The sequence below is a fragment of the Myotis myotis genome, unplaced genomic scaffold (genome assembly GCF_014108235.1).
Source record: "Myotis myotis isolate mMyoMyo1 unplaced genomic scaffold, mMyoMyo1.p scaffold_m19_p_8, whole genome shotgun sequence".
In the NCBI taxonomy this organism is placed as follows: Eukaryota; Metazoa; Chordata; class Mammalia; order Chiroptera; family Vespertilionidae; genus Myotis; species Myotis myotis.
In genome coordinates, this window is record NW_023416390.1 from 69,917,535 (window position 1) to 69,943,784 (window position 26,250).

Sequence of the window (26,250 nt, forward strand, 5' to 3'; positions counted from 1 at the left end):
AGTATACATTTAAATCTTTAAAGGAGATGAACATTTCCAATGAATAGGAAATCACATAGGTACTGGATGTTAAACAGCACAGAAGTGCATGGATTAATCACAATGACTGTGCCAACGTGGGCTGGACTGTAAGCCATTTAATGGAAGTGTTCTTGAACTTTTAACATGCTTCTCTCCAATCCTCTGAAGTAGTGATTGTTGAGAGAAAGAAACATACAAAAGAGAAAGATAACAAATGTAGTACATAAAAATATATGTAACAGGTTTTTTTTTATAAGTTAATGTGGGAATTAATACAACCAAAGAACAGTTATGAAACAGCAATATTACTGAGAATTCAGTGAAAAATGTGACATTTGGAGTCACCAGTTTCAAACAGTCTGGTTCTGTTGTCGTTGCCTAAAAAAAGAATGTCTGTGATTCTCTCGTTCTATTCTTTTTTTTCCCTCTTAATTGCCACTTTTCCCCCAGACCAGCTGTAGCATCCATGTCCTGACTTGGATCCAACTGCTTACTTTAACCCATAGAGAAAATGCCTCCATAGACTCTGCATATATCACTGCACTGTCTCCATTCTTGACAAGCCTGTTGTTTTAACATAATACAAAGCAAGGGGAACTGCATGAAGTAAAGCTCCCACATACTGGGAAAGAGAAAAGTAAGACCTCTGTTGAGTAAATATTGGCACAAAAATGCAACATTCTCTTCACCTAAAATAATACTCTGAGTATATGTGCTTGAAATTCCAACTAAGGCCCAGCAGTCTAATGTCAGTTCGTTTATTTGTCTCTCAGGAGAATTTGTGCTTTGAAGCATCTTTCTCATTTGATTTAGGACAATGAAGTCATTCTCAATGTTGCTCCTGGGTGGGATACAGAGAAAGGGTCTTTGAGGCCTACAGGCCAAGGAGGCTGCCATATAATAGTGAATTACATAACCAATACATTACATGCCCTTGCTTTTTAAAGTTTTAGAATTATTTCCAACCTCAACATAAGAGTAAACATTTAATTTCTACCTATGGAGTACAGGTATCTATTGGTCTACATATTCGTAATATTTTACATAACTCTGATGTATTCTAGTGGGCTCATGTCTGAACCAGACTCAATCATACAGGATTTTCTACTAGTTACTCTTTTGAGACAAAGCTCACAGGGGACTTCAATGTAAACATGGACAGCATATACGACATGTTACAACTGCACCTTTCTCATTCATTACCTGCCTGTAAGAGGCTAACTGCATATTTAGCTCAGTGCTAAGAACTGAGAGACATCCCAAGAAAAAGAAAATATTAACAATATCACTAAATATTACTAAAGCAATTATACAGCCACTCAACTAAGATAACATAAAGAGAGCAGCACAATATATAGTACATTCTTGATAGACATCACTACTTGCTGGTATTGTTAGAATTCTGCATCTTTTTATTTAACTCTAACATCCAAGTGGTTGTCCAAGTTAATTTCATTCAAATTTGTTTCAATATGGAAATAATTATGTCATAGTCACTCTTTCTTGCTGTGAATATATACAAATGTAGAAGTTTGTCAACCCGTGAATAGTGATTATGGTATCAACAGCTAAAAACAAGGGACATCCAACAGGGCAGAGTACAACTCTAGCTTTCATAGAGGATAAGATTTGGAATAGAGGTTAAGAGATGAGGCACTCATTTCTTTTTTTTTTTTAAATATATTTTATTGATTTTTTACAGAGAGGAAGAGAGAGAGACAGAGAGTCAGAAACATCGATGAGAGAGAAACATCGGTCAACCGCCTCCTGCACATCTCCTACTGGGGATGTGCTCGCAACCCAGGTACATGCCCTTGACCGGAATCGAACCTGGGACCCTTCAGTCCACAGGCCCATGCTCTATCCACTGAGCCAAACCGGTTTCGGCAACTCATTTCTTAATTCTAACCCTCAACTGCCAGTATCATGGAGTGATTTCTTTCACTATTTTAGCGGTAGAGTAACATCCAATGTCTTTCATCCAGGGAAGTTGCCATTAAAAAAAGGAGAAATTATGATAACATTATATAAAGGGATATCCTTGAAAAGTGATTTAGGGCCCAAGAGTGGGTGGAGAAATCAATTTAACAAGTTTCAACCAATATTTGTTGTAATAAGATAAAACAGAATAATAAATATCAGAGTACAGGTAAATAATTCATGAACCTTTGGTTTTTGCTATATATACCACTTTTAATTCAACCTAAGGTGCTTCCTATTCATTGTGAGAAGCATGCTAATGTCAGGGATGGTAATGAAAAAGAATGACCAATGGCAATTGTAAGAAGCAGTTGATTGAAAACTGATAGACTTTTCTTTCACAGATGTTAAAATATTGTTACAAATTGTGTGTCAAAATAAGGCCTATCCACACATAAATGTAGGTCTCTGTTTTTAGATATATTTCTTAATATGGATTGTGGCCAAAAATATTTGAAAGCCACTGCTCTAGAAATTTGTTTTTCTGTTCCTTAGATTAGAGCTGGATAGAATATCCCAAAATCATACATATATCAGATGGTTCAACTATAGTGCGTATAAGAAAGTCTTTGGGTAATTTAAGCTAAAGTGATATTTAGAAAATTGACACAAAAATTTCACATATATTATGAAATTGTCAGTCAATGAGAAATTAAACCAGTAACAATATTTCACTGGCCATGAACTGTAACAGCTAACCAAGACTCTGTACATAATACTTAGACCAATGAAAACCTTGATTCACAAAACACCAAGAAATTGGATAGACATTTAGATTCCTCAGGAACATTGACTTCTAAAAGAATTATCCCAGATTTTTTTGTAAAGTATGCAATTCATTGCCAGTTAGGTATAATTAGTTTTTTAACATTTCTAATGATTAAAACTTGAATGAAAATCATAAAATAATCACAGCAGCTTTCAGTTTGCTTAATTTGTTCTAAACACTGTTATGTTTTCTTTCTTCAGCCTCAAGTGCAGAATTGAGCAGACTGATAAATTTATAAACATCGTGGAAAGAATTGTAGAGAGGAACCGGAGCCACTCGGATGCCATTGGGTTCCCGCTTGTCACACTGTGGGGGGAAAATAAGGCCCCAATACTGTCAGCATTATTCTCATCATGAAAATCTGCGTTCGAGATGAACTTACATGAAATAGTCATACTGATTTCCCTAAAACTTACTATATAAGCAATTTTTCATTTTAATTAAAACATAAAGTTTCTATGCTATGTGAAACTCTCTTCTTAATTATAAGTAAACCATTAATGGGCTGTTACATGAATATCCAAAAGCACTTTTCTGAAGTCCATTTAGGTCATTTTCTTTAAGCATTTAATAGAGCATATGTATGATTCGTCTGTGGGAGACACTGGAGAGTCGGGAATTTTGGACACATTTACATGAATGAGAACCTCACACTGCCCTGGCAAATTCCAATCAATTATCCTTACATTTAATTCTCTAAGCCCTAATCTCTCAGGTAAGGAGTTGGCTATATTCCTGATGTGCACCTCAAGAAAAAAGATTCATTTGATGTGAACCCAGAGAAAGAATTTATCTGCCCCATGGTCAACCAAGGGCCCAAATATTATGAATTACAGTCTAGTGTCATTAACTGACAGGGGCTCCTCACATACTCTGTACACGGAGAAAAACCTCAAATTGAACTTTTGGCTTCCCGCAGTTTGTTTATACCATCCGAGTCAACAACTGTGGGGAAACCATCGTTTCATCTTTCTACCAACAGACTGAGACCTGCCCCATCCAATCAGAATGGCTCAATTTGTATCTTTATTTTAACTATACTGAGCAATCACAACTGCACAATTGGATACCTCATTTACATAAAATGGACATAATTGGAAACCTGGGTGAGAACTTTCACTATAAAGGTGGCTTCCCCTTTGTCCAGGGTTGTTGAATACAATTTAGGTTGCTATCTAAACCTGTGTTCTCAGGCTGTATCTCCTTTTGCTCAAATAAGTCGCTTTGTTATTTATTACAGCCTAAAATTAGTTTGGGTTTACACTGGGAATGCTGAAATGCTATGAAATGGGCCCAGACAAATTTGACCTCGCCTGAAGTTCACTAGAACTATATTAAGAAACTAGAGGCTCAGTGCACAAAATTTATGCATTCAAAGGGCGGGGAGACCCTCAGCCAGGCCTGCGCCCTCTTGCAGTCCAGGACCCCTCGGGGGATGTCTGACCAATGGCTTAGGCCTGCTCAGCCATCAGTGGGACATCCTTAGCACTGCTGCAGAGGCAGGAGAGGCTCCTGCCACCACTGCTGCCCTTGCCAGCCGAACCTGGGTTCTGGCTGAGTGGTGCTCCCCCTTTGGGAGTGCACTGACCACCAGGAGACAGCTCCTACATTGAGCATCTGCCCCCTGGTGGTCAGTGCACGTCATAGTGATCGGTCGTTCTGCCGCTTGGTCAATTTGCTGCTTAGTCAATTTGCATATTAGCCTTTTATTATATAGGATACCCACTACAGGCTAGACAGCATAGTAAATGGTTCATGTGCGTTGGTCCATTTCATTCCCATACCAACTTTTTGAAGTAAGTATACATTCGCACCCCAAAACAGATGCGAATCTCGGGCTGATACATGTTAACTTTCCCAAGAACATGTCTTGGTCATATTGATTTGCAGGGGTGATATTCTGATTGGTGCCTCCAGAGTCTGCGGTGGTGACCTCTTCTAAAGGTCTGGAGGGCCACTCGAGTGCAGGAGTCCCTAGATTGCATTATCACCACTTTCCTGTGAAATTATTCTCTTAACACCTATTAGTTCCTTTCAAGAGACTAAGAAGGCCACTTTGGCCCAATGGTTAAAAAAATTATTTCATACAATGTTAACACTCCTCAGATGTGCCTACATATCTTTTATAACTTAAGTGACAAGCTTGAAAATAACTTAGTTTAATCAAACAACAAAAAAAGATTGACTGATTTTTCTCTCCTCCATTATAGTAGTATGTTCTTTAATTCTATGTATTCCATAAATATGTATTAGGGCTTTTACTTGTAAAAACTAGTGAGAATGTGTCCTAATTATGATGAAACAATATTTGTTGCTCAAACTGTAATAAAAGTGAATAAATTACATAAAACTGTACTTTGTATCCAAAATTTGTGGTTTCTTCTTTTTTATCAGAAATGACAGATCTCTGTGCCCTTTAATTAGCAAGTCCCGAATACTGACTTAGTTGGCACTTAATTTATCCCCAGTAACTCGCTGATTGATGTGAAATTACATGCACCAGTGAAAGAATAAACTAAAGAATCCAAATTTTCCCCCTAACATGCAACCCCTAGAGAAAGCCGGGTAGCAAAGCAAGAGATATACTTACAACCACTCCTCTTTTTTCTAGTTCTTGATATATAGATTTTATTGGAACGGAAAATGTTAATGTTAGCTGGCAGCCGCGTTCCTCTATACGGGATGGAGTGATTACGTTCACCACTGGTGTCTTGGTTTCTGCTTTCTCTTTGCCATAGTAGTGCTTGATCAGGTATTCCAGGTAACCCGTGAGCAAAACAGACTTTCTTCTCAGTGCTTTCATGGTTGCTTTCTTAAAGATCTGTAGAATGAGAAACAGTCAGATTAACAACATTTTGTTGATTTACAAAGAAGCAAAAATAAATTGCAAATCATGCATAAAGAAGGAAGTCACCACTTTTAACCTCTCCAAAAACCATCCCATTTTAAATAATCGTTTTGTAAAAATATGTCCTCTTTTAAATCCTTTGCCATCAAGAACTGAATGCAAAGTTTCTATATCAGACAAACTGCAAAAGTGCCATTTAAACAATACTTACAAAAAAAAAAAGCTGATGTAATGTTCCTTCAGAATTATTTAAATTAGCTTAGAATAATTATTATAAGTGTCCCTTAATAAAGGAATTAAAATATCACATAACTTGAACACTTTCTCCAAAACCATCATAATCAGGAAGATGTTTTCTTTTCTGATATGAAGTTTGTTTGGTCCACAAAACAATACTGTAAGAGCTAAATGTCCATGCCTATGTGGAAGGTGATGTTGAAAATATTATTTACAGATGTTTGACCACGTCCTCAATCTCCTCCAGTTTAGCAGTAAGAAAACAGCAAGTTTTATCAGACAGAGAAGCAAAAAATGTTACACAATACATTTGTTAGTACTAAAGACTCGGCCTTTTTTCCCCCTTTCTCCTCCCTCACCGCCCGCCCCCTCCCCCCCTCCCCCGCCTTTTTTTCTTTTTTCATCACTTTTTTCCCTGTTACACTCTAGTATGGTCTGAAAACACTGCAATTTCCTGCCTGAGGTGTCTTATATTAAGATGAGTGACAAGGGCACACAGTAACTGGTGTTGGAACATTAGAGGTCAGAACAGACATGCTTTTCTAGCTTATCTCTTCAGGTCAAGTAGAGTTTAAAAATATATCCTCCCTATAAGAGCGGAATGAACTTCAAACAGTGTGATGCACTGGCCTGCCACTTTCTGTCCCTTTACTGTATCATGTTATGCCACAGAGCAAAGACAGGGTCATTCAATGCTGTGTAGACTTCATAATGTCTATGAAAACACTTATATCTGTATATACGTGTGGGCCCGCATTCTAACAGGAGTAAACACTTTAGGCATACATGTTCGTCCCCTTCATTGCATGGAGGGTATAAATTTGGCTGAAGAAGAGGAAGGGAGTTGTATTTTTTTTCTTTCAACCTTTTATATTACAGACAATGATTTAAAAAAACCCCACAATTCATACCAATCTGGACTTAACGTACCAAGCTCTCTCATCCAGAGCCACGTATCTGACTGTTACTCGACATTCTAATTGGATACATGTATAACAGGCATTTCTATCTAAACATATTCAACATTGGGATCCCCAATATTCCTCCTAAAGTCACCTTCTCCTCAGGTGTAGCCTTACCACCTCAGTTTTTGGCAATTCCCTTCCCACCAGTTTTTCAGGTCACTTTGGTATCATCCTTGACTCCTTTATTTTCCAAACAACTCCCACAAATCCATCTGCAAAAGCTGGTAGCTCTATCTTTAAACTATATCTAGAATAAGACCACTTCTAACTACCCGCTTTACCATGTTTCCAGCCTGCACCACTCATCTCTCAGGCAGCATAGAGTGGTATCTTGCCACCCAGACCTCACAGACTATGCCTGCAGCCTTGGAGGAGACCAGCTGCAAGGGGAAGCTGATGCCTTTGTTTCAGGAGGCATTTGTGGTCCCAGTGCAAAGAAGAGAGTCATCCTCTCTTATTCGTGGCTTTGCTTCCCGCAGTTTCAGTTGCCCATGGTTTCAGTTGCCCTCCCTCAACTGAAGTTCAAAAATTAAATCAAAAGTTCCAGAAATAAACGATTCATAAGTTTTAAATTGTGCACCATTCTGAGTAGCCTGATAAAAATCTGTTGCACTTCTGCTCCATGTCGCCCAGGCTGTGAATGTCCCTTTGTCCTAGTGTCTCCACGCTGTGTGCCCTCCCACTTAGTCGCCAGCCTGGCTATCAGATCAGCTGGCATGGCATGGCAGTGCTTCTGCTCCAGCAAGCCTTACTTACTTCATAATGGCCCCAAAGTGCAAGCATAGTGAGGCTGGCAATTTGGACATGCCAAAGAGAAGCTGTAAAGTTTGTCCTTTAAGTGAAAAGGTGCAAGTTCTCTACTTAATGAAGCAAGAAAAAATCTTTGAGGAGCTCCCTAAGACCTATCGTAAGAATGAGTCTTCTATCTGTGAAATTATGAAAAAAGAAAAAATGATAAAGAAGGGTGAGTACAGTACAATGAAATATTTTGAGAGAGACCACATGTGCATAACTTTTATTACAGTGTACATTGTTATAATTATTCCATTTTATGATTAATTATTGCCATTAATCTCTCACTATGCCTAATTTATAAATTAAGCTTTATCATATATATATCATAGTATACATGGAACATGATATATACTATGTTCCATACTATCTGTGGTTTCAGGCCTCCACTGTGGGTCTTAAAATGTATCCCCTGTGGGTAAGGGATTATATTCTTTAGGACTCAGGTAACCCCGGTTACATGGAGTCCGGTAGGAGGCATTTCTGTGTAAAACAAAATGTAGCACGTCTGGCACGATGAGAACTCCATGAGGGAACATCTCCAAGTTGTTGTGTGTTCTTAAATATATTTTTATTGATTTCAGAAAGAAGAAGGGAGAGAGAAACATCAATGATGAGAGAGAGAATCATAGACCAGCTGCCCCCGCTTGGGAGTTGTGCCCGAAACCCTAGCATGTGCCCTGACCTGGAATTGAACCATGACCTCCGGGTTCATAGGTGGACACTCAACCACTGAGCAACACTGGCCAAGTTTTGGAACAAGTGAGCCCAGTTCAAGAAACAGCTTCCTCACAGAGGCAAGGCACAGCCCAGTGTTTTGACTCTTGAGTTTGGAATATAAAAATATGAGAATAATCTTTCCAAGCTTCTCTTTGGATATTAATAATTATTTGAGGAAACTTTTATTAATAAAAAATTCTGGAAAATTTCCTGGTTCTGATATGGGCCACATAAGATACAGATGGGGGCAATGTGAGAAGTAGGACTTTTAATGATATTTCATTTGTATTCATAGGTTAGCAAGACTTTGGGGAATATTACTTAAGCTCACAATTTTTCATAGGAGGCTTTGCTCTTGCAAATTTTTCTTAATAACTAGAAACTATTTTTTTTTAACAAATATCTCAGTGTTAACATGCTATTGCTCTTTGTTAACAATAAAATAACTTTGATCTAAAACTGTTTTCCACTTTACCACCGCAGGTGCATTCTGAGGCACTATAAAATTCTTTTCACGGAGTGTACTATAAATGTCTCTGCCGAACCCTCACATCGAAATATTAAGAGGGGCTAAAAGGAGAAGTTAACAGGGAAAGGGAATAAAATCTCCTCTTTCCTTCTTGGCTTCTGATCATTTCTGTGCTTGCAGTACAGAGGCAGAATATTTTTTAATAGAAAAAAAAATGAAAAGTGTAATTTGAAAATATTCAGCTTATAACAGAATTCTTGGCAGTTTCATCTACTTGGGCTCCCCCCCCCCGCCCCCCAGTAAAATGAATGCAAAGTTAGATAAGTTTAAATAGGAAAATAAGCATAAGCATGATGCTTTCAATTGTCATATTTTTCTCCTAAATTCTTAAAAATGGCTCTCTGATAATTTTCTGAGGAAATACAAAGTAAACCTCTTCTGACTTGCCATGTATTTTATTTGAGTACTCTAATTTTTATTTTGAAGCTATTTAATTCATTTTAAATTTGTGTCCTAAAAGGGTCTAAAATTTGTTTATATATTGCTACATCCAAATATGACCTTTCAAATTACAATATGAATATTATTTCAGTTCAAGTTAGTAATTGAAAATTGAGGAGACCACAGAAGTACTCTGGTCAAAAGATTTTCACTTAGAAGAGGTAAATCCATTAATGAGTAGTTGTCACTTGTGTAAGCCACACTTCGTGTCCCCACGAGGGGTGCAGTTCTTGCCAACCGGTTCCTACTCTAGTGCTCTTTCCCTTGACCCACAATATTTTTAAAGTATTGTATAAATGATTAAGAAGCAACAATATAAAGAAAATGACAGTTCAAAACTGACTATAAGGTGCTATTTTAATAGTATCATTTAAATGTACATAATTGTAAATAGTCATTTAAAATCCTTTGCTTTAAATTCTTATTGTAACCCTGAGATCATGCTCATATGCACTGCTTCTTAAATATAGACTCTCTCCTGCAGTTGGCATTTGACTATGTGGAATATTTTTCGAAAGGGAAGTAGAGAAAACAAAGAAAGGTAGTTTGATTCAGGTATTTATTTCATTTGCTCAAACTTCAATTGCCTATCTTCCATATGCAGTAACTTCTAAACAAATAAGTTAAGTCCAGACATGGTTAACTTACTGGTGCTTACTCACATGGCAAACTCAGAATCATCTAGAAAAGGGAACATTAGGTAGAGAATAGGAAACAATGAACTGTATTAGTTTGTAATTTCAGAATTTTGCAATTTATAATGTGGAGAAAGAATGTCAAAAGAATACTTTCATCAACCTAAGGTTTGATTACCTACATATAATTTCCTTTAGGTCATTGCCTCAGCAGTGAATGACTTCAGCAAGGTACTTCTAAGAGGCTCCTGAGAAGTACTCAGGTGATAAGAAGCCCCCCCCCCCCCCAAAAAAAAGTGTATATCCCTCTTCTGCTGGCTCTTAAGGCCCTTTGCTGGCTTTAAACTTAGATATTAAAGGAAGAGATAAACCAGTCTTCCGATTCCAGCTGAGAATAGAAGCTTGTCTGGGGGACTATAATACACTATGGTAGGAAACTACTGGAGGGAAAGTTCAGAATCAGACTCTTGCCCTGGCAGAGGGGTGAATGCTGGAATAACCCACCCACCGCAGAGAATATACCAGTGGAGAATCAAAAGAAAATTTCTAGATAAGGCTTAGAAAGATAGGAAAAATAAGAGGAAATACCTTTAAATATAGTTTTTTCTAATGTATGCCTTGGTGGCTTTTTTAAGTAGTGTAATTCATCTTCTCCCTGATATAAACTGGCAAGTAAGGTAAGCAAAACATTTTGTTTTGAAATGTTTAACAGACGCTTTTCTCTGAATGACTTTTATAAAAACAATTCAAATGTCATTATCTAATCTGCTGAGCCGATTCCCTCCAAAATTTATCACTAACAAAAATCTTGTTTACTGAGTTTATTTCAACCTAAAAAAAAAGCTAAAAAGTGAGAACAGCGCAAGTTCCATCTAGTGGTCAAACTGAGAACCTGCTCTTTAAATTAGGATGAAATGAAACCAGCTTGATTATCAAGACCTAGTAGTGAAGTTGCATAAAAATACTGTAGAGCAGTGGTTCTCAACCTTCCTAATGCCGTGACCCTTTAATACAGTTCCTCATGTTGTGGTGACCCCCAAACATAAAATTATTTTCGTTGCTACTTCATAACTGTAATTTTGCTACTGTTATGAATCATAATGTAAATATCTGATATGCAGGATGTATTTTCAATGTTACAAATTGAACATAATTAAAGCATAGTGATTAATCACAAAAACAATATGTAATTATATATGTGTTTTCCGATGGTCTTAGGCAACCCCTGTGAAAGGGTCGTTTGACCCCCAAAGGGGTCGCGACCCACAGGTTGAGAGCCTCTGCTCTAGCGGAACTTGACACTGCTTCCCAGTGGCCAAAATGAGAAACTGCGAAAATTGTTCACAGATTCCTAGAATTTTAGGTTTAGAAGAGACTTTGGAAGTATTTCCAGTCACTCCACAACACGATTTCCTAAAATATCAAAAACTATTTTATCTTTGGATGATTTAAAATTTTTGAAAATAAAATTTTATTTGAATAGCTATTTGCTTAAAAATCTCTATTAAAAATGTATATGTCTACTTAAAATATATTTTACCTAAATGTGTGTATGAATATATTTTTACATAATATATCTATTTATACTGCTATTGTGCATGAAAGAGTTGTTAAAACTATATTGGAATAAGTTTAGTCTCACTCTGAAATTAATTAATATTCAAATAATTAGTTGGAATATATAGATAGGTAGAGATACATCAAATTATTTAGATATATTGAAGTAGAGAGATATGCAGATCTAGGAAAACAAACTGGTTCCTTGGATATTATTATTTAGGGTAAGACTAACTTTAAGTAAAAATATGAATGAATTTAAAGAAAAATATTTAGCCAGTAAGAGTAGAGATTATATACATGACTATAATGGCATAGATCCCCAGTTTTAACAAAATTTACCCTAACTCATGAAACAACCTTACCCAATCTTTGTTTTACTCTGATTATTCATATATATATGTATATATGTATATACTCCCTCCTTAGTCTTCCTAAAACTTTGTCAGTTCATTGTTTCACAGAACTAGAAAGACAGAGCCCCAGTAATCATAGCATCGTCTGGCACACGGCATTCTCTTAATAAATAAATGTTGAATGATTTAATTAATTGGGAGTTAAATATGGCATGTTTGTTTTAATATTGAGAAATCAATAGAAGATTAAGTAACTCACTCATGTTCACACAAATTGGAAGTGGAACTAAAAGTACGTCTCCCCAGGTGTGTTACAGGTAACATTTACAATGTGCCAATCATCCTGCTAGGGGCTGGAGACACATAGAAGGTGATAATTCACATAGGGACGCATCCTAAAGGTGAACACTACCCTTTGCACAATGTTTGTGCACAGTGCGATGTTAAGTCAGAGGGAGCCCAGGATCAGATGCTGCAGAGGTGTGATGAGATAATGGACCCTCCCTGGAATTTCTAACAGGTCAGCCTGCCAGACAGATGGCCACACAGATACGGGCTCCTCCCTAGAATAAGGACCCCCAACACAGATACTGACTCCTTCCTGAATATCTTGCTGACCCCCACGGCGGGATCTTCCTCAGCTGAATACCGTGATGACCCCCGTGGGGGGAACTTCCTCAGCTCCTGCTCCCGCCCCTCACTAAACACCTGTATAAAAGAAGTGCCGCCCCGCCCTGTTGGCGCGAATTCACTGGCCCCACCTTTGGGCTGGTGGGTCCCGCTTGAGAACGCAGCATTAAACTCTCCTTCCCTCCTCTTTAACCGTTTGGTTCTCTTTGTTCTCTCTGCTGCTTTCTGGGCCAAATCACATGCACATTATAATCTTGTTGATTAGCAGAGAAAGTACTACAGCATGTCACAATCAGGTAAAGAAAAAGTAAAGATGTGGGAAGACTGGCACACAGATCACTTACCTCTAAACTAGCCTGCAAAGGACAGACCAACAATATGGGAGGATTTGAAATTCTAAATCCATTGGCTCCAGGGATTAACTGCAATTCTGAAAAATTCATATTATGTCATTTTAACAGAATATATCTTAAAAGTTATTCTTTATGGATTTTTTTTTCAATGACAGAGTAGTAGAGAGAAAAAGAATTAAACATTTATATCCCTAAGATTTCTGAGATAATTTAAGAGAAAATCTGTGGACCTAAAAAACTGGCACACATTTTCCCTTTACCTATTATGTCTGTCTCTCCTGCCCCCACCTTCTTAGGAAACTACCAAACACTAGAGCTCTTAGACACAAGATAAAAGTGGTCTCTTCTAAAAGCTTTTCTGGACCCTGTCCTCTGCCATTCCCAAGCCTGTATTCCTTGTTCTGCTTCATGCTATGTTCTTCCATTATGAAACCACATCAATGAGAGAAAAACATCAGGATTTAAATAACTTGTAATCATAATGCTGCCCAAAGCCAGACATATCAAATGAAATGACCTATGAAAGTGACTTTTAGCACTAGGGTCAAGTGGCTTTTCTTAGGGAAAAAGAGGAAGTTAAAAAAAATAATCTGCCTAAGTATGATATGTTTAAAAGGTGAATTAATATAAGATATTATCATAATTAGAATTAATTAAATTGAAAGTTAAATCCAATAGAGTGAAAATTGCTAACTAGAGACCAAATTAAAACTAAGACTGACTAAATAAACTAGAATATTCTGGGTATTTCAAGATTCATCTAATCCAGGATTAGACAAGCTATGTCCTGTGGGCCAAATGTGGCCCACCACTTGTCTTTATAAATAAAGTTTTATTGGAACACAGCTCCATCATTCATTTATGTATGTCTATGACTACTTTAGCATTACAATGGTAGAACTGAGTATTTGCCACAGTGACAGTACAAACCAAAAAGCTTAAAATAACTTTTGTTTTATCCTTCACAGAAAAACTCTGCTGCCTGATCTAATCCACCTCCCTCATTTACAGATAAGAAACCCAGCACAAAAAATTTAAGTAACTGGACTGATCTCATTATTTCAGCAGCCAAGATGAAATATAGTTTTCCTGATTTGACTGGAAGAGCCCATCTTGATCCTTTTTCGTCTTGGTTTTTGTAAATGTGAATTTGCTTAAAATCCTATCTCAGGGTTGGACATCATCTGAATGATCAAGTTTAAGTGGGATTCTCGCAACATTTGCAAAGCTTTCTGTGCTCCATGTGATTGCAGAACAGAGTCATTAAGGAAAAGAGCAGGGCAGTACACCCCTGTGCCTGGTGCACTTTCATGTCTACCCTCTGAGGTTTACCTGCTACTGTTCAGTAAGTGGCAAAACTACAAAAGGAGGAAAAGTTGGAAGAAGAGGAGATAAAAATGAAATAACACTGCTGTTTGCTCTTTGGTTTAGATTTGTCTTTACCCACAAAGCAAATCCTGAAATATATATTATTCACATTAATTATGTGAGAAGAAAAATTCCAAGATGACATAGCTGGTGCAGCATCACAAAATTACTAAGCAGCAACGTGGGATTGACACCCAAGTCTCTCTGGGTCTGACTCCAAGGCAAAAATCCCTCTTGTCCTCACTGCCTGATGTTCGGGTACTCCATATTGATGCGGTCGGATCCTTTATGCTAGATTTCGCCTCCTCTTATCTCCCTACAAAGGGATAGACTTGACATCATGCTGAATTCTATAAACACTTAGTCTTACACTCTGGAAATGTCACTTCTTATTTTAAAAATTCTCAGTGGCATTTTCAAAGTGCATTCTCCAGGAGGCATGTATATTACGTATCATACAAAGACTGATGACAATTAAAGTTAAAATAAAATGACTTGTAAAGTAAAATGGAATACACTTACTGTTATCCATTTTAAATCTGGTGCTGAGTTCATGGCCAAACCATCCCACTAACCTAAAATATAAATAACAACATTAGATACTTTGGTCTACAAAAATAATCACAATTAATATAGAAATCTAGGCCCTGCATATTGAAACCACGTTTGATACAAGTTATCAAATACTTGAATATGTAAATTCCATATGATATCTTAAAACCATTCATATTTATAACCATATCAAGACTAAGGATTAAATCAACTTTTCATATCACCAGTTATATTGTTTTTATAAAGAGCTATATTTAATTACCTTTCTCATATTTAAAATAAAATGAAATGAATAAAAATGTTTGGCTTTTAAAATTTTAAAACAAAGATAAAATCTCAAAAAAAGAAAAGCATTAAAACAATATATTTTACAATAAAACCCCCAAAGAGAAATGGTGTAAAAAAACCTATATAATAGCCCTAACCGGTTTTACTCAGTGGATAGAGCATCGGCCTGCAGACTGAAGGGTCCCAGGTTCGATTCTGGTCAAGGGCATGTACTTTGGTTGCAGGCACATATCCAGTAGGGGGTGTGCAGGAGGCAGCTGATGGATGTTTCTCTCTCATCAATGTTTCTAACTCTCTATCCCTCTCCCTTCCTCTCTGTAAAAACAAACAAACAAACAAAAAAACTATATAATAGTTGAAAATTTTTCAATAATTTTCTAAAGAAATTGGTTACTTTCATATTTTAATTAAAATGTTAATTTTTGTTATAGGAAAATTATATGAATGTGTAATAGATGGAAAAAATACAAAATAGTTTAAAGAAAAATATAAAATTTGAGGAAGAGTAATACAATATTCCTGGTAGTAGTTGTCTCTAAATAAATTTTTAACTTTAAAAAGGCTATAAAATAGTGAATAAGTAAAACAATAGAAACTTAATAAAATAATTTTCCATAAATGGAAAATTGCCAAGTAGAAATGCAGGAATAGGACTGATTATAGTGTGACAATAGGAGAGTAAAAAATGAGCTTGCAGAAATCAGAAAATATTAGAAAAAAGAGAAGAATTTGGAAGGAATGCAAGGATGTCAGGAAACTACATCAAGGGGCAGAGGATAGCTTTGAGGAAAAAAAGATTTAAAATAGTTTAGGGAGAAAATCCTATATAATAAAACCCTGATATGCAAATAGACCAAACTGTGATTTGCTGGCAGGTGGACATCCCTAAGCCAGCAGGCAGACATCCCCCAGGGAGTCCGGGGCTGCGAGAGGGCGCAAGCTGGGCTGAGGGACCCCACTCCTCCAGTGCACAAATGTCGTGCACTGGGCCTCTAGTAATAAATTAATAGGCAAAACAGTTCTATCACCACCAGAGTGAACTTCCAAAGAAGGAAAGCAAACAAACAGAAAAACTTTTTAAAATGGTGTAATTCTCCAGGCCAGGTGTGGCTCAGTGTTTGAGCTGCCAACCATGAACCAGGAGGTAGTAGTTTAGTCCCTGATGAGCAGGCTCGATCCCTAGTAGGGGGCGTGCAAGAGGCAGCCGATCAATGATTCTCTCTCATGATTGATGTTTCTATCCTTCTCTCCGTCTCCCTTCCTCTCTCTGAAATCAATAACATATTTAAAAAATGAAATAAAACCTGAAGGCGTTTTAAAATAACCATCTTAAAAAAGTTATAACTCAAGACAATTTTGATGAAATCAAAACTGATTTAAATCTACATATTGAAATAAATACAAAATTGTCTGAAAGACTTGGGAGAATTAACCTAGAGTGGTTAATTTTATTTATAGCTTATTAAAGTTAATGGATTTTGAAGATGAAAAAACAAACAGAACTGTGTTTGCAAACAAAAAGGGTGAATATAGAATAAAGGCAAAAATATCAGCGTGGCCTCAAATTTATCTAATGCAACCATTTATTGACAGAGAATAATGTAGAAATACCTGTATGATACTCAAAGAAAGAGAAAGAAAACATAACGTACAAATATTAGGTTTGGATAAGGCAAACTGTGTAAAGGTTATTGGTGTTGATCAAACAAGAGTTCAGCTAATATTTTTTTTCCCATAAACTCTTCTTGAAAACCTGCCTAAGGGTGAACTTAAGTCAGCCAAGAGATGACTAGGGAAATTATGATGTTTGATGACTATTGAATGTATTTAATAATAGAACTAAGAATAAACAAATGTGGAGATAGAACATAAATAAAATGTTACATGGTAATGTAAAAATAACTAACAAAGTAGGGGGAAGTAAAGTAATTTCACTGCATAATCATCTATAATTTAAACTTGATAGATCAAGTAATAGAAGCACAATCAGATCTAAAAATACAAGTAAACATCAAGAAAGTAAAAATTGACTAAATCATGGGGTAATGAGAGAATAGGCAGAGGAAGATAAAACCTGCTAACTCTATTGTTGCTCATGAAAGGGAACTAATAGAAAAGGTAAAATTTTAAATTAAAATCTTGACTATCAGAAAAACTAATTAAAACTAAAAAATAAGCCTTGGCCAGTGGTTCAGTGGTTAGAGCGTGGGCCTGAAGCATGGAAGGGTTGAGGGTTTTATTCCCAGTCGTAGGTGCGTACCTGGGTTTCAGATTCAATCCATGGCCTTGGATGGGTAGCATGTGGGAGGCAACCAATCTCTTTTTCTCTCTCTCTCCGTCTCTTTCTACTCCCTCCCTTTCTCTTCTCTCTCCCATGCTTCCACTCTCTCTGAAAATCAATGGAAAAATATCCTCGGGTGAAGATTAACAACAACAAAAAATAATGAACAAAAATAGCAAAACAAACCTTTACAAAGTTCTAGAAGCATAAAGTATGCCATTAAATTAAGACCAGACAGCTGTCACTGCAAATGCTAATGAGTTTAATTAATGTATTAAAAAAACAATGCTATCATATTGTACCAGAAATCAGAGACTGTTACAATAAGTGATTCAGAAAGAAAAATGATAAAAGTGGGTTGGGGAAGGGGGTGGAGGTTGGAGATGGAAGAGAGCATAGAGGGAATAAATGATGATGAAAAATAAAGGAAATATTAAATTAAATTAAAAAAGAAATATAAAATAAATATAAAAACAAAACAAAAGGCTGAGCAAAAGTATAAATGGAAAATGCAAAAGCAAATCAAATGTGGATGCAATTTTTATATCAGACAAGAAGGAATTCTGACCATAAAAGGAATGAAATGATTTAAATAAGGACATTTTGTAATGCTAATTAAACTAATTCAAAATAAAGATAAAACAGTTATGAATTTCTAGACATTACATAACAGGGAAGCAACATTCATAAATTAGACATTATAGAAGCTACAAGAGTGATAGAAATATTCTCTGTTAGAAGAACTTGATTAACCTGAGTTTATGAAAGATCAAGTTGACAAAAATATCAATTAAGAAGGTAAATCAAATTGACAAATGTTTAATGCTTTACTCTGAAGTAAAGATAGCTGTTTTAGAAGTGCTCATAAAATATTAACTAAAACTAAATACAAAACCTTAACATTTCCAAAGTGGATAAATTGTTGAATATATTTTTATTACAATGCAATAAAACTAGTAATTAATAACAAATTCAGACAACAAAAAGACTCAATTACCATTAAAATAAAATTTGTCTCAAAGTACTTTTAGGATCAAACTGAATTGGTAGAATTGTTTGAAAAGATAATACTGTGGAAAAATATATTTGGATATTACTAGAATAGGGCATAGAGAATAGTTAACTTCAGATTTCAGATCAAGAAATTTTAATTAAACTAATCAATAATAAGACTAAAGAAGTTATAAAGAACATAAAAATAAATTGAAATAAAACAGTAGTGTGCAATTAATAAAGGTAAAAGCTGGAATTAATTGTCAGAAAACAAAATAATAGTTCCATTAATACATAAGTAAAAACTTCTGTGATGGGGAGGGATACCAACTGATTGAGAAAATACAAGACAGTATATCTATAAAAATGGAATATTATGGGGAAAGATAATCACAATAAAGGGAAAAGTAAGGACATCACAAAAGCTAGATTGCTGCAATCAATTATAAAACCTAGATAAAACGGATGATATTCTAAGAGAGTATTTATCCAAATTAATTCCAAAAGAGAAAGAAATTTAAACCAAGAGATTTTAATAGAAAAAATGAAGAATCAGCTGAAAAACCTAAAATTTATGAAAGAATAAGGACTGATAGGGAAAGTCTATCAACTCTTTTCAGTGTAGATAATTCCAATGCTATTTAAACTATTCCAAAGCATAAAAACAAACAAACAAACAAACAAACAAATAGAGGGGATATGGGAGGGAGATATTTCCATTATTTTCAAAAACAATATATTGGTGTCATACGAGGTTAGAATTGCACAGATAAACAACAAGCCAATATGACTTCAGAGATTCTAACAGCATATTAAACTATTAACGTGTTATGAAGAATATATTTCATTTAAAGAATACAAGAATGGGTCTATATTAGCAAATTTATTAATGTACAATTATAGTAATAAAGCTAAAAAGAAAATCATAGAATCATCTCTCTAGGATTACTTGCAAAAACATTTTCAACATTCTGCAACTATTCTGAATTAAAAGAAAATCTTAACAAAATAATAATAGACAAACACTTATTGAAATGAAATACCTATGTCTTAAAGATCAAACTTGGACTTAATGGAGAAACACCAAATGTGGTTTCAATAATATTAGATTTTGCAGTTATAAAAATTGAAAAAGAGAAGTAAATTATTACTACTTTCACATTACATAATTTAATATCTGATATAAGCAAAAAGATTATTTAGTAGCTTGGAAGAAAATATTAGAAACAAACATCTGAAATTTAAAACTGCTCCAAATATATTACCAAGAAATGTTCCAGACCTACATAAAAAACATTTTAAACACTCCTGAATCTGAATAACAAAAATACTTGAATAACATTGAAAATCAAGAAAAATGCCAATTCTCCTCAAATTGATGTATAAATTTAATATGATTCCTCCAAAAAAGTACATTTTTTAATTTGGTGCTAGCCAAGCTGATTCTAACATCATATGGAAATATATATCATGCTAAGATTCCTAAAAAATAAAAACAATGAAATTGGATATTTCTGTAAAAATTACAATTTCAAATTTTCAGAATCAAAACATTGTGGCATGTGTTAACAAATCAATTAATATGTAATTCATTGTATTAACAAAGCTAAAAAGAAAGTCATAGGATTACCTCAATAAACTAATGAATCATAAGAGAAAATTTTATCAAGCAACAGCCTATTTTTAAAAAAATCATTTGTAACTTATGTCACAAGAGGTTAATCTTCCCAGTATGAAAATATCTAAAAATCAATAATACTACTATTTGTAATACTTTAAACAATAAAAAACCAAATAAATAAAATTATTAGTAGATTAAAATAATAATGCAAAAATAACCACCCAATAAAATGACCAAAAGATGTGACTAGATCATAAAGAAAAGGAAAATTACTTTTAAAAGTTAAAAAGTAATGTAAGAAAAATACAAATAAAAGCTAGACAGATACCCCAGTTCACCTCTTAGATTGGCAAAAAATGATGTTTGATTATGAACTCTCTTGGTATTAATGGGGATAAAGAATAACTCACATATTATGTTATGAGTATAATTCAGTGCACATCTCTGGAGAATAAATGAAAAATAACTATAAAAGCTACAAATGCACATATACTTTGACCTAGCATACTCACTTCCTGGAATTTACTCACCAGGATTTATAAAAGTCTGATGTGAATGATGTATCACTATGGTCATTGTATCCCTTTTGTCTTTTATTTTTTTTATACTTGAAATCACTTTCTATTTTATATAATTTTATTTTTAAATTACAATTTACATTCAATATTATTTTGTATTAGTGTCAGGTGTACATCGCTTTTAGTAAGAATCTGAGAATAAAAAGAACCTAAAATTCCTTCAATAGGAGGCTGATTTTATAAATTATGAAAAATTATTTTAAATCTACATAATAAAATACCATTTGGTGTTGCATTAAAAGTGAATGAGGAAAAGTTCTATGTTCTTAAAGGAAATGATTACAAGAGACATGAAACCAAAAAAAAAATAAATATGCATAATAAAATATATAATATCTATTATGCATATAAATAATTACTTGCTTATTTTCTTTTCTTCCTCAACTAGAATGTAAGCTCCTGTGGTCAGAGACTTGTCTCTTAGTGTTTTTGTAAGAGTGTTTGTAATGTGGGTGATGTGATGTGTGGTGAGCAGTCAATCAGTGAAGTATTGGTTAAACAACTGAATCAGGCACGCTCTTTTGAGGGAGCTGAGCAGAAGGATGAATATATTTTAGCAAACGAGAAAGGGAAGGGTGTTCCAGGTAGTCAAAACAGCACATGCAAAGGCCCAAAACTAAGAAAGGGCAAGGCTCTTTGGGAGCTAATGCCTTTTCAAGGTGGACTAATCCATGTTGTATAATGGACAATATGTCAGCCATTTTAGATGAAGCCAATACTTACTGAAGAGGTATTATCTGAAATTTATTTAGCATTTAAAAATTTGTTTTTCTTTTTAAAATCCCTCATCTAAATTGAAAATAAATTGTGAAAGCATAAGTATCAAAGACATAATTTTTTTAAGCCTCACCTAAGAATAATTTTTCCATTGATATTTTTTAGAGAGAGTGGAGGAGAGGGAGGAGGAGAAGAGAGAGAGAGATAAACATCAATGTGAGAGAGACACATCTATTGGCTGCCTCCCACACACACCACGACTGGGGCTGGTGATTGAGCCCGCAACCAAGGCATGTGACCTTGACTGGTAATCAAACCCATGCGTGACTCTTCAGTGCTCAGGCTGATGCTCTAACCCCTAAGCAAAATTGGCCAAAGCAAAGATATCATATTTTAATGGTTAGAATGCAAGTCACAACTCTCTCAAGTCTAATGTGAGTTCATATAACATTTTCATCTCTGTGAATGGGGTAAACTGAAAGAAAAAACTTAGGACACAAATTTTGTATGAGATGCTGAAGTTTATCAAAATGTAGATCTACTTTGAAAAACATTAAGAATTAGTTCCAAACAGTTCTAACAAAATACCTGAAACTTTCCTGGTAGTGATTTATAAAAGCCATGTACACTAAAAACATTTTGAACTTATTATATTGTGCAGAAGAAAGGAAGAACTTATTCTATTAGAAACCAGAGGCCTGGTGCACAAAAATTGTGCACGGGTAGAGTCCCTAGTCCTGGCTGGTGATCAGGGCCAATTGAGGCCTTCTGGCTGCCCAACAGGGCCTTCCTTCATTCTGAGCCGCCCCCTGGTGGTCAGCACACATCATAGCGAGCAATTGAACTCCTGGTCTCCTGGTCAAACTCCCGTGGGAACAATTTGCATATTAGCCATATATATATAGATAGATAGATAGATAATCAGAACTTTTCTAAATTACATATTTACATATTGAAATATGTATCTATTAAAAAAAGAATTTGAATTATGGCTGCATACATTCCAACTGAAATAATCATTAACTTCATGAAGTTTTACATAATTATAATTAACACTAGAGGCCCAGTGCACGGGGGTGGGGGGGTCCCCTCAGCCCAGTCTGCATCCTCTCGCAGTCCAAGACCCCCCAGGGGATGTCCGACTATGGAGGGAGCGGGCCTAAACCACAGTCGGACATTCTTAGCACTGCAGAGCCTTTCCCGCCACTGCTGTTGTGCTTGCAGCCGTCAGCCTAGCTTGTGGCTGAGTGACGCTCCCGCTGTGGGAGTGCACTGACCATCAGGGGGCAGCTCCTGTGTTGAGTGTCTGCCCCATGGTGATCTGTGTGTGTCATAGCAACCAGTCATTCTCTGGTCGATCCGCCATTAGGGTCAATTTTCATATTACCCTTTTATTATAAAGGATAATTCTTTATGTATATAGATGTCCACTTTCTCTTTTAAAAGATTCAGGGTAAGCTTTATTTTAAAAGTTAACTTGTCAAATATTTCAACAGAGTTAACTTTGCGTGCAAAGTATTTTTAGAATTGTTTGATGTTTAGATTGATGGCTATATGATGGATTTTGAATCGTCTGTGGGATAAAAGCATAGGAAATAGGATATATCTAAAAGTGGAGAAAATACAAAAGGCAATTCATCAGTTCCGGGAAAAACATTTATTTGGCACTACTCTAAATTCCACTCAGGCCCCTGAGTTTATTTCAAAGAGTCCATCAGTGAGTTTTACATTGTTTGAAGTTGACATTTTATCTAAACTATACTATTGTTCCTAGTAATTGTAAATTTCCAATTCTATATGACTTATTCCTATCCATCCCAAAAATCTTGCTTTGAGGGAAAATGTTTTGGGTGGTTTCATGAATATTCTCAAAAATCTATGATTATATTTCAGTAATCCTACATACTGCCAGCATCATCTCCATAAAGCGAGAGAGAGAACCTACCAAGGGAACAAGAAGGAATAGCCTTCACATAAGTAAATGAACACATATCTAACTTCACATTTAGCATATCCCTGTGCCTCCAGGGAACATGAGGAAGTTAGAGGTGTTAAGAGGTTACTGTTTAGTCTTCATCCAGTCACCAGTCATGAAATATATAACATTTGAAAACTGATCAGATTTTCAGTTGTATACGTTGATACTGTGAATAATCATCAAGTAGCAATTCTTGGTTTAGCTCCGTGAGCATTTTGCATGATGTCCCTGATCTCCTATACTTCCAACACACATACAGGCTACGTTGGCTGATCCCCCACCACCACCTCCCTTTTTCACTCTTATTTTTATTTTTTGTGCTATACTATTTGACCCTAAGTGAATTCTGATGATTTAAAAATGTGTTTGCTAAATTTCTAGATTACACTTAATATTAAACTTTAGAATTATTGCCAAGTGATTGTTCCAGAATAAAGTATTAAATCTGATTAAAAACTGATGGTCCAGTTTAGGTCCTGCTCCTGCTACCTATGCTCTTTTGCTCACACATTAATTGCCAGTTTCCCCTGACCTGAAAAATTTATGGATTTAAGGACAATTACTGATATAACATGTTTTGGGCAAAAATTTGGAGGGTAGTAAAATCTTTGAAACTATTAAGAATTTTTCACATTATTTATGAACAGTTTCCTACAACTTTCCTCTTCTCCACAGTGAATCAATAAATGTTATTGCTTCAGGGTCCTTTGTTAGCTGGAGACCACAACAGGTAGTATCAAAACTTTTTTTAGCTTAGAGTTCCAAAATGAGCTTCTGAAACGTATAAGGCTTCTCATTTGCAGACATTTTGCAAACAATGTCTATTTTCAAAAGACATTCTAGTTGTCATGTGTCTCATAGAGCTGAGCATAAAGTTTATGCTGTAAACAGCAACAAGAAAAGAGAATAGGAGAAACAATGAACCTACCCCATGAATAACATCAAGTTTTCTCATGCAAAGGACAGAGAAGCTTTAAAAGTGGAAGGGAAAGATTGGATTCAGCTTTCCTACTACGGAGCCCACTGCACTCCCTTCCCCAGGTAAGCCTAGAGCAGCGGTTCTCAACCTGTGGGTCGCGACCCCTTGGGGGTCGAACGACACTTTCACAGGGGTCACCTAAGACCACTGGAAAACACATATATAATTACATATTGTTTTTGTGATTAATCACTATGCTTTAATTATGTTCAATTTGTAACAATGAAAATACATCCTGCATATCAGATATTTACATTACGACTCATAACAGTAGCAAAATTACAGTTATGAGGTAGCAGCAAAAATAATTTTATGGTTGGGGGTTACCACAACATGAGGAACTGTATTGAAGGGTCGCGGCATTAGGAAGGTTGAGAACCACTGGCCCAGGGGATGGGAGCTGAGAAGGTTAAGGGGTCAGTGGGAACTTCAGATGTGTTTGGGAGGACCTAATGATACAAATTGCCAGAGCCATGAACGCTCAGCCTACTGAGGCAATGCAAAGGGGTTTGTCTAGAATCCCGCTATGACACTTTGGTGCCATAGAGATAGCACCTCAATTTACAACCTGGAATCATACTAACCCAAAATATCCAAGAGAGTATTCTGAGATTCCCAGAGAAGGGAGCAGAAGTGACTGAGAAACTGATCGTCCCCAATGGAGCTGGAAGGTTGGAATAAAGGGCAAGGGGTCATGGCAGTTCCACAAACATCTCGGAACATGCAGCAGTAGAGAACAGATGGCCAAAGAGGTGCCAGGAACATTGTCATAGGTTCCAGGAGATGGCTGTGAGCCAGATGCCTCTCCCTTATCTATGTCTGAGTGCCTTGCATGTCATCCATCCTTGCCACCTTAGGTGCCATCCTAAGAGGAAAAGCACAAGAACTCTGTACTGACAGAGCTCAAACTATGAGTTTACTGAGAAAAAAATCACAAATGTTACTAAGCGAACCTAGAAGTTGCAAGACTGCATTTCCTGTATCAAATAAGTTGACAGATAAAAGTGAAGAAAATGAAAGTATTTGCCCACCTAAATTTATGGCCTGACGACATTTACATATACAGTTTTAAAAAATTACCACATTTCTGGAAAAAAAAAGGCCACATGTTTTTCCCCCCATTTCTTAATGGGATCAAAACAAAAATTGAGACAATAGTTTTAATGCTTTTTTTCTTATTTAGCAACTTTTCTTTCATTTTTGTGTATTCACTAAAGCACTAGGTATTTTTTTTAAAAAAAATGTATTTTTTTATTGATTTCAGAGAGGAAGGGAGAGGGAAAGAGAGATAGAAACATCAAGGATGAGAGAATCATTGGTCGGCTGCCTCCTGCACACACCACACTGGGGATGAAGCCTGTAACTTGGGCATATGCACTGACCGGGAATCGAACCGTGATCTGGTTCATAGGTTGATGCTCAACCACTGAGCCACGCCAGCCAGGCAGCACTAGGTATTTGTCATTTCTGTTTGTGGTATTAAAAATTCAAGAGTATGAGTTATGATGAGTCCTGGGTATAGTTGGCAGAAACATCAAAGACCTAGGGTGCAAATATGGTATCATAAGAGGAAATCATAGCTTATAATTGAATGTACTGATGACATGTTCCTAACTCAAATATGAAAGAAACAACTCCATGAAGAGAAAAATGTGTTAATCATGGGGGGGGGGGGAGAAGAAAACAACAAAACTAGAAACCAATTATATAACAGAAGTCAAGGCATCTTTTTCTTATGCTTTATTTACTGAATCTATAAAAATACTTTAACTTTATATCTGAAAAAGTACAAACATAATATAATGATTGCTTTAAACTTGTCTACCTCATTAGTTGATGATGATATACCTCAATTGCATTTACTCACTAAAGAAATTATATTTTGCTATCCAACCGTTTAACACCAAGGACCCTAGAAGTACAGCCCTTGGACTAGCCCCGTTGGAGATTCTAATTGTCTACCATCCAGCATCACATCCATATGACCTGGATGGAAATTACATAATTCCATAGAACATTTAAGAGTGGTCTGGCTCATTAAATTTTTTATTCTCATGCCATC

General features: G+C 35.8%; 1 protein-coding gene across 3 annotated transcripts in view; it reads right to left on the reverse strand.

Annotated features, from left to right (window-relative positions):
- Positions 1–1,806: 1,806 nt before the first annotated feature.
- Positions 1,807–26,250, reverse strand: part of KYNU (kynureninase) — a 107,203-nt gene continuing 82,759 nt past the window's right edge. For all 3 annotated transcript variants that reach the window (XM_036320768.1, XM_036320769.1, XM_036320770.1), the window contains 4 exons: positions 14,724–14,776; positions 12,825–12,910; positions 5,361–5,591; positions 1,807–3,076 (listed from right to left, as the gene is read on the reverse strand). In XM_036320768.1, coding sequence (XP_036176661.1) covers positions 2,942–3,076; positions 5,361–5,591; positions 12,825–12,910; positions 14,724–14,776 — 505 coding nt within the window. In that variant the 3' untranslated portion in view covers positions 1,807–2,941. The remainder of the gene's footprint in view (positions 3,077–5,360; positions 5,592–12,824; positions 12,911–14,723; positions 14,777–26,250) is intronic.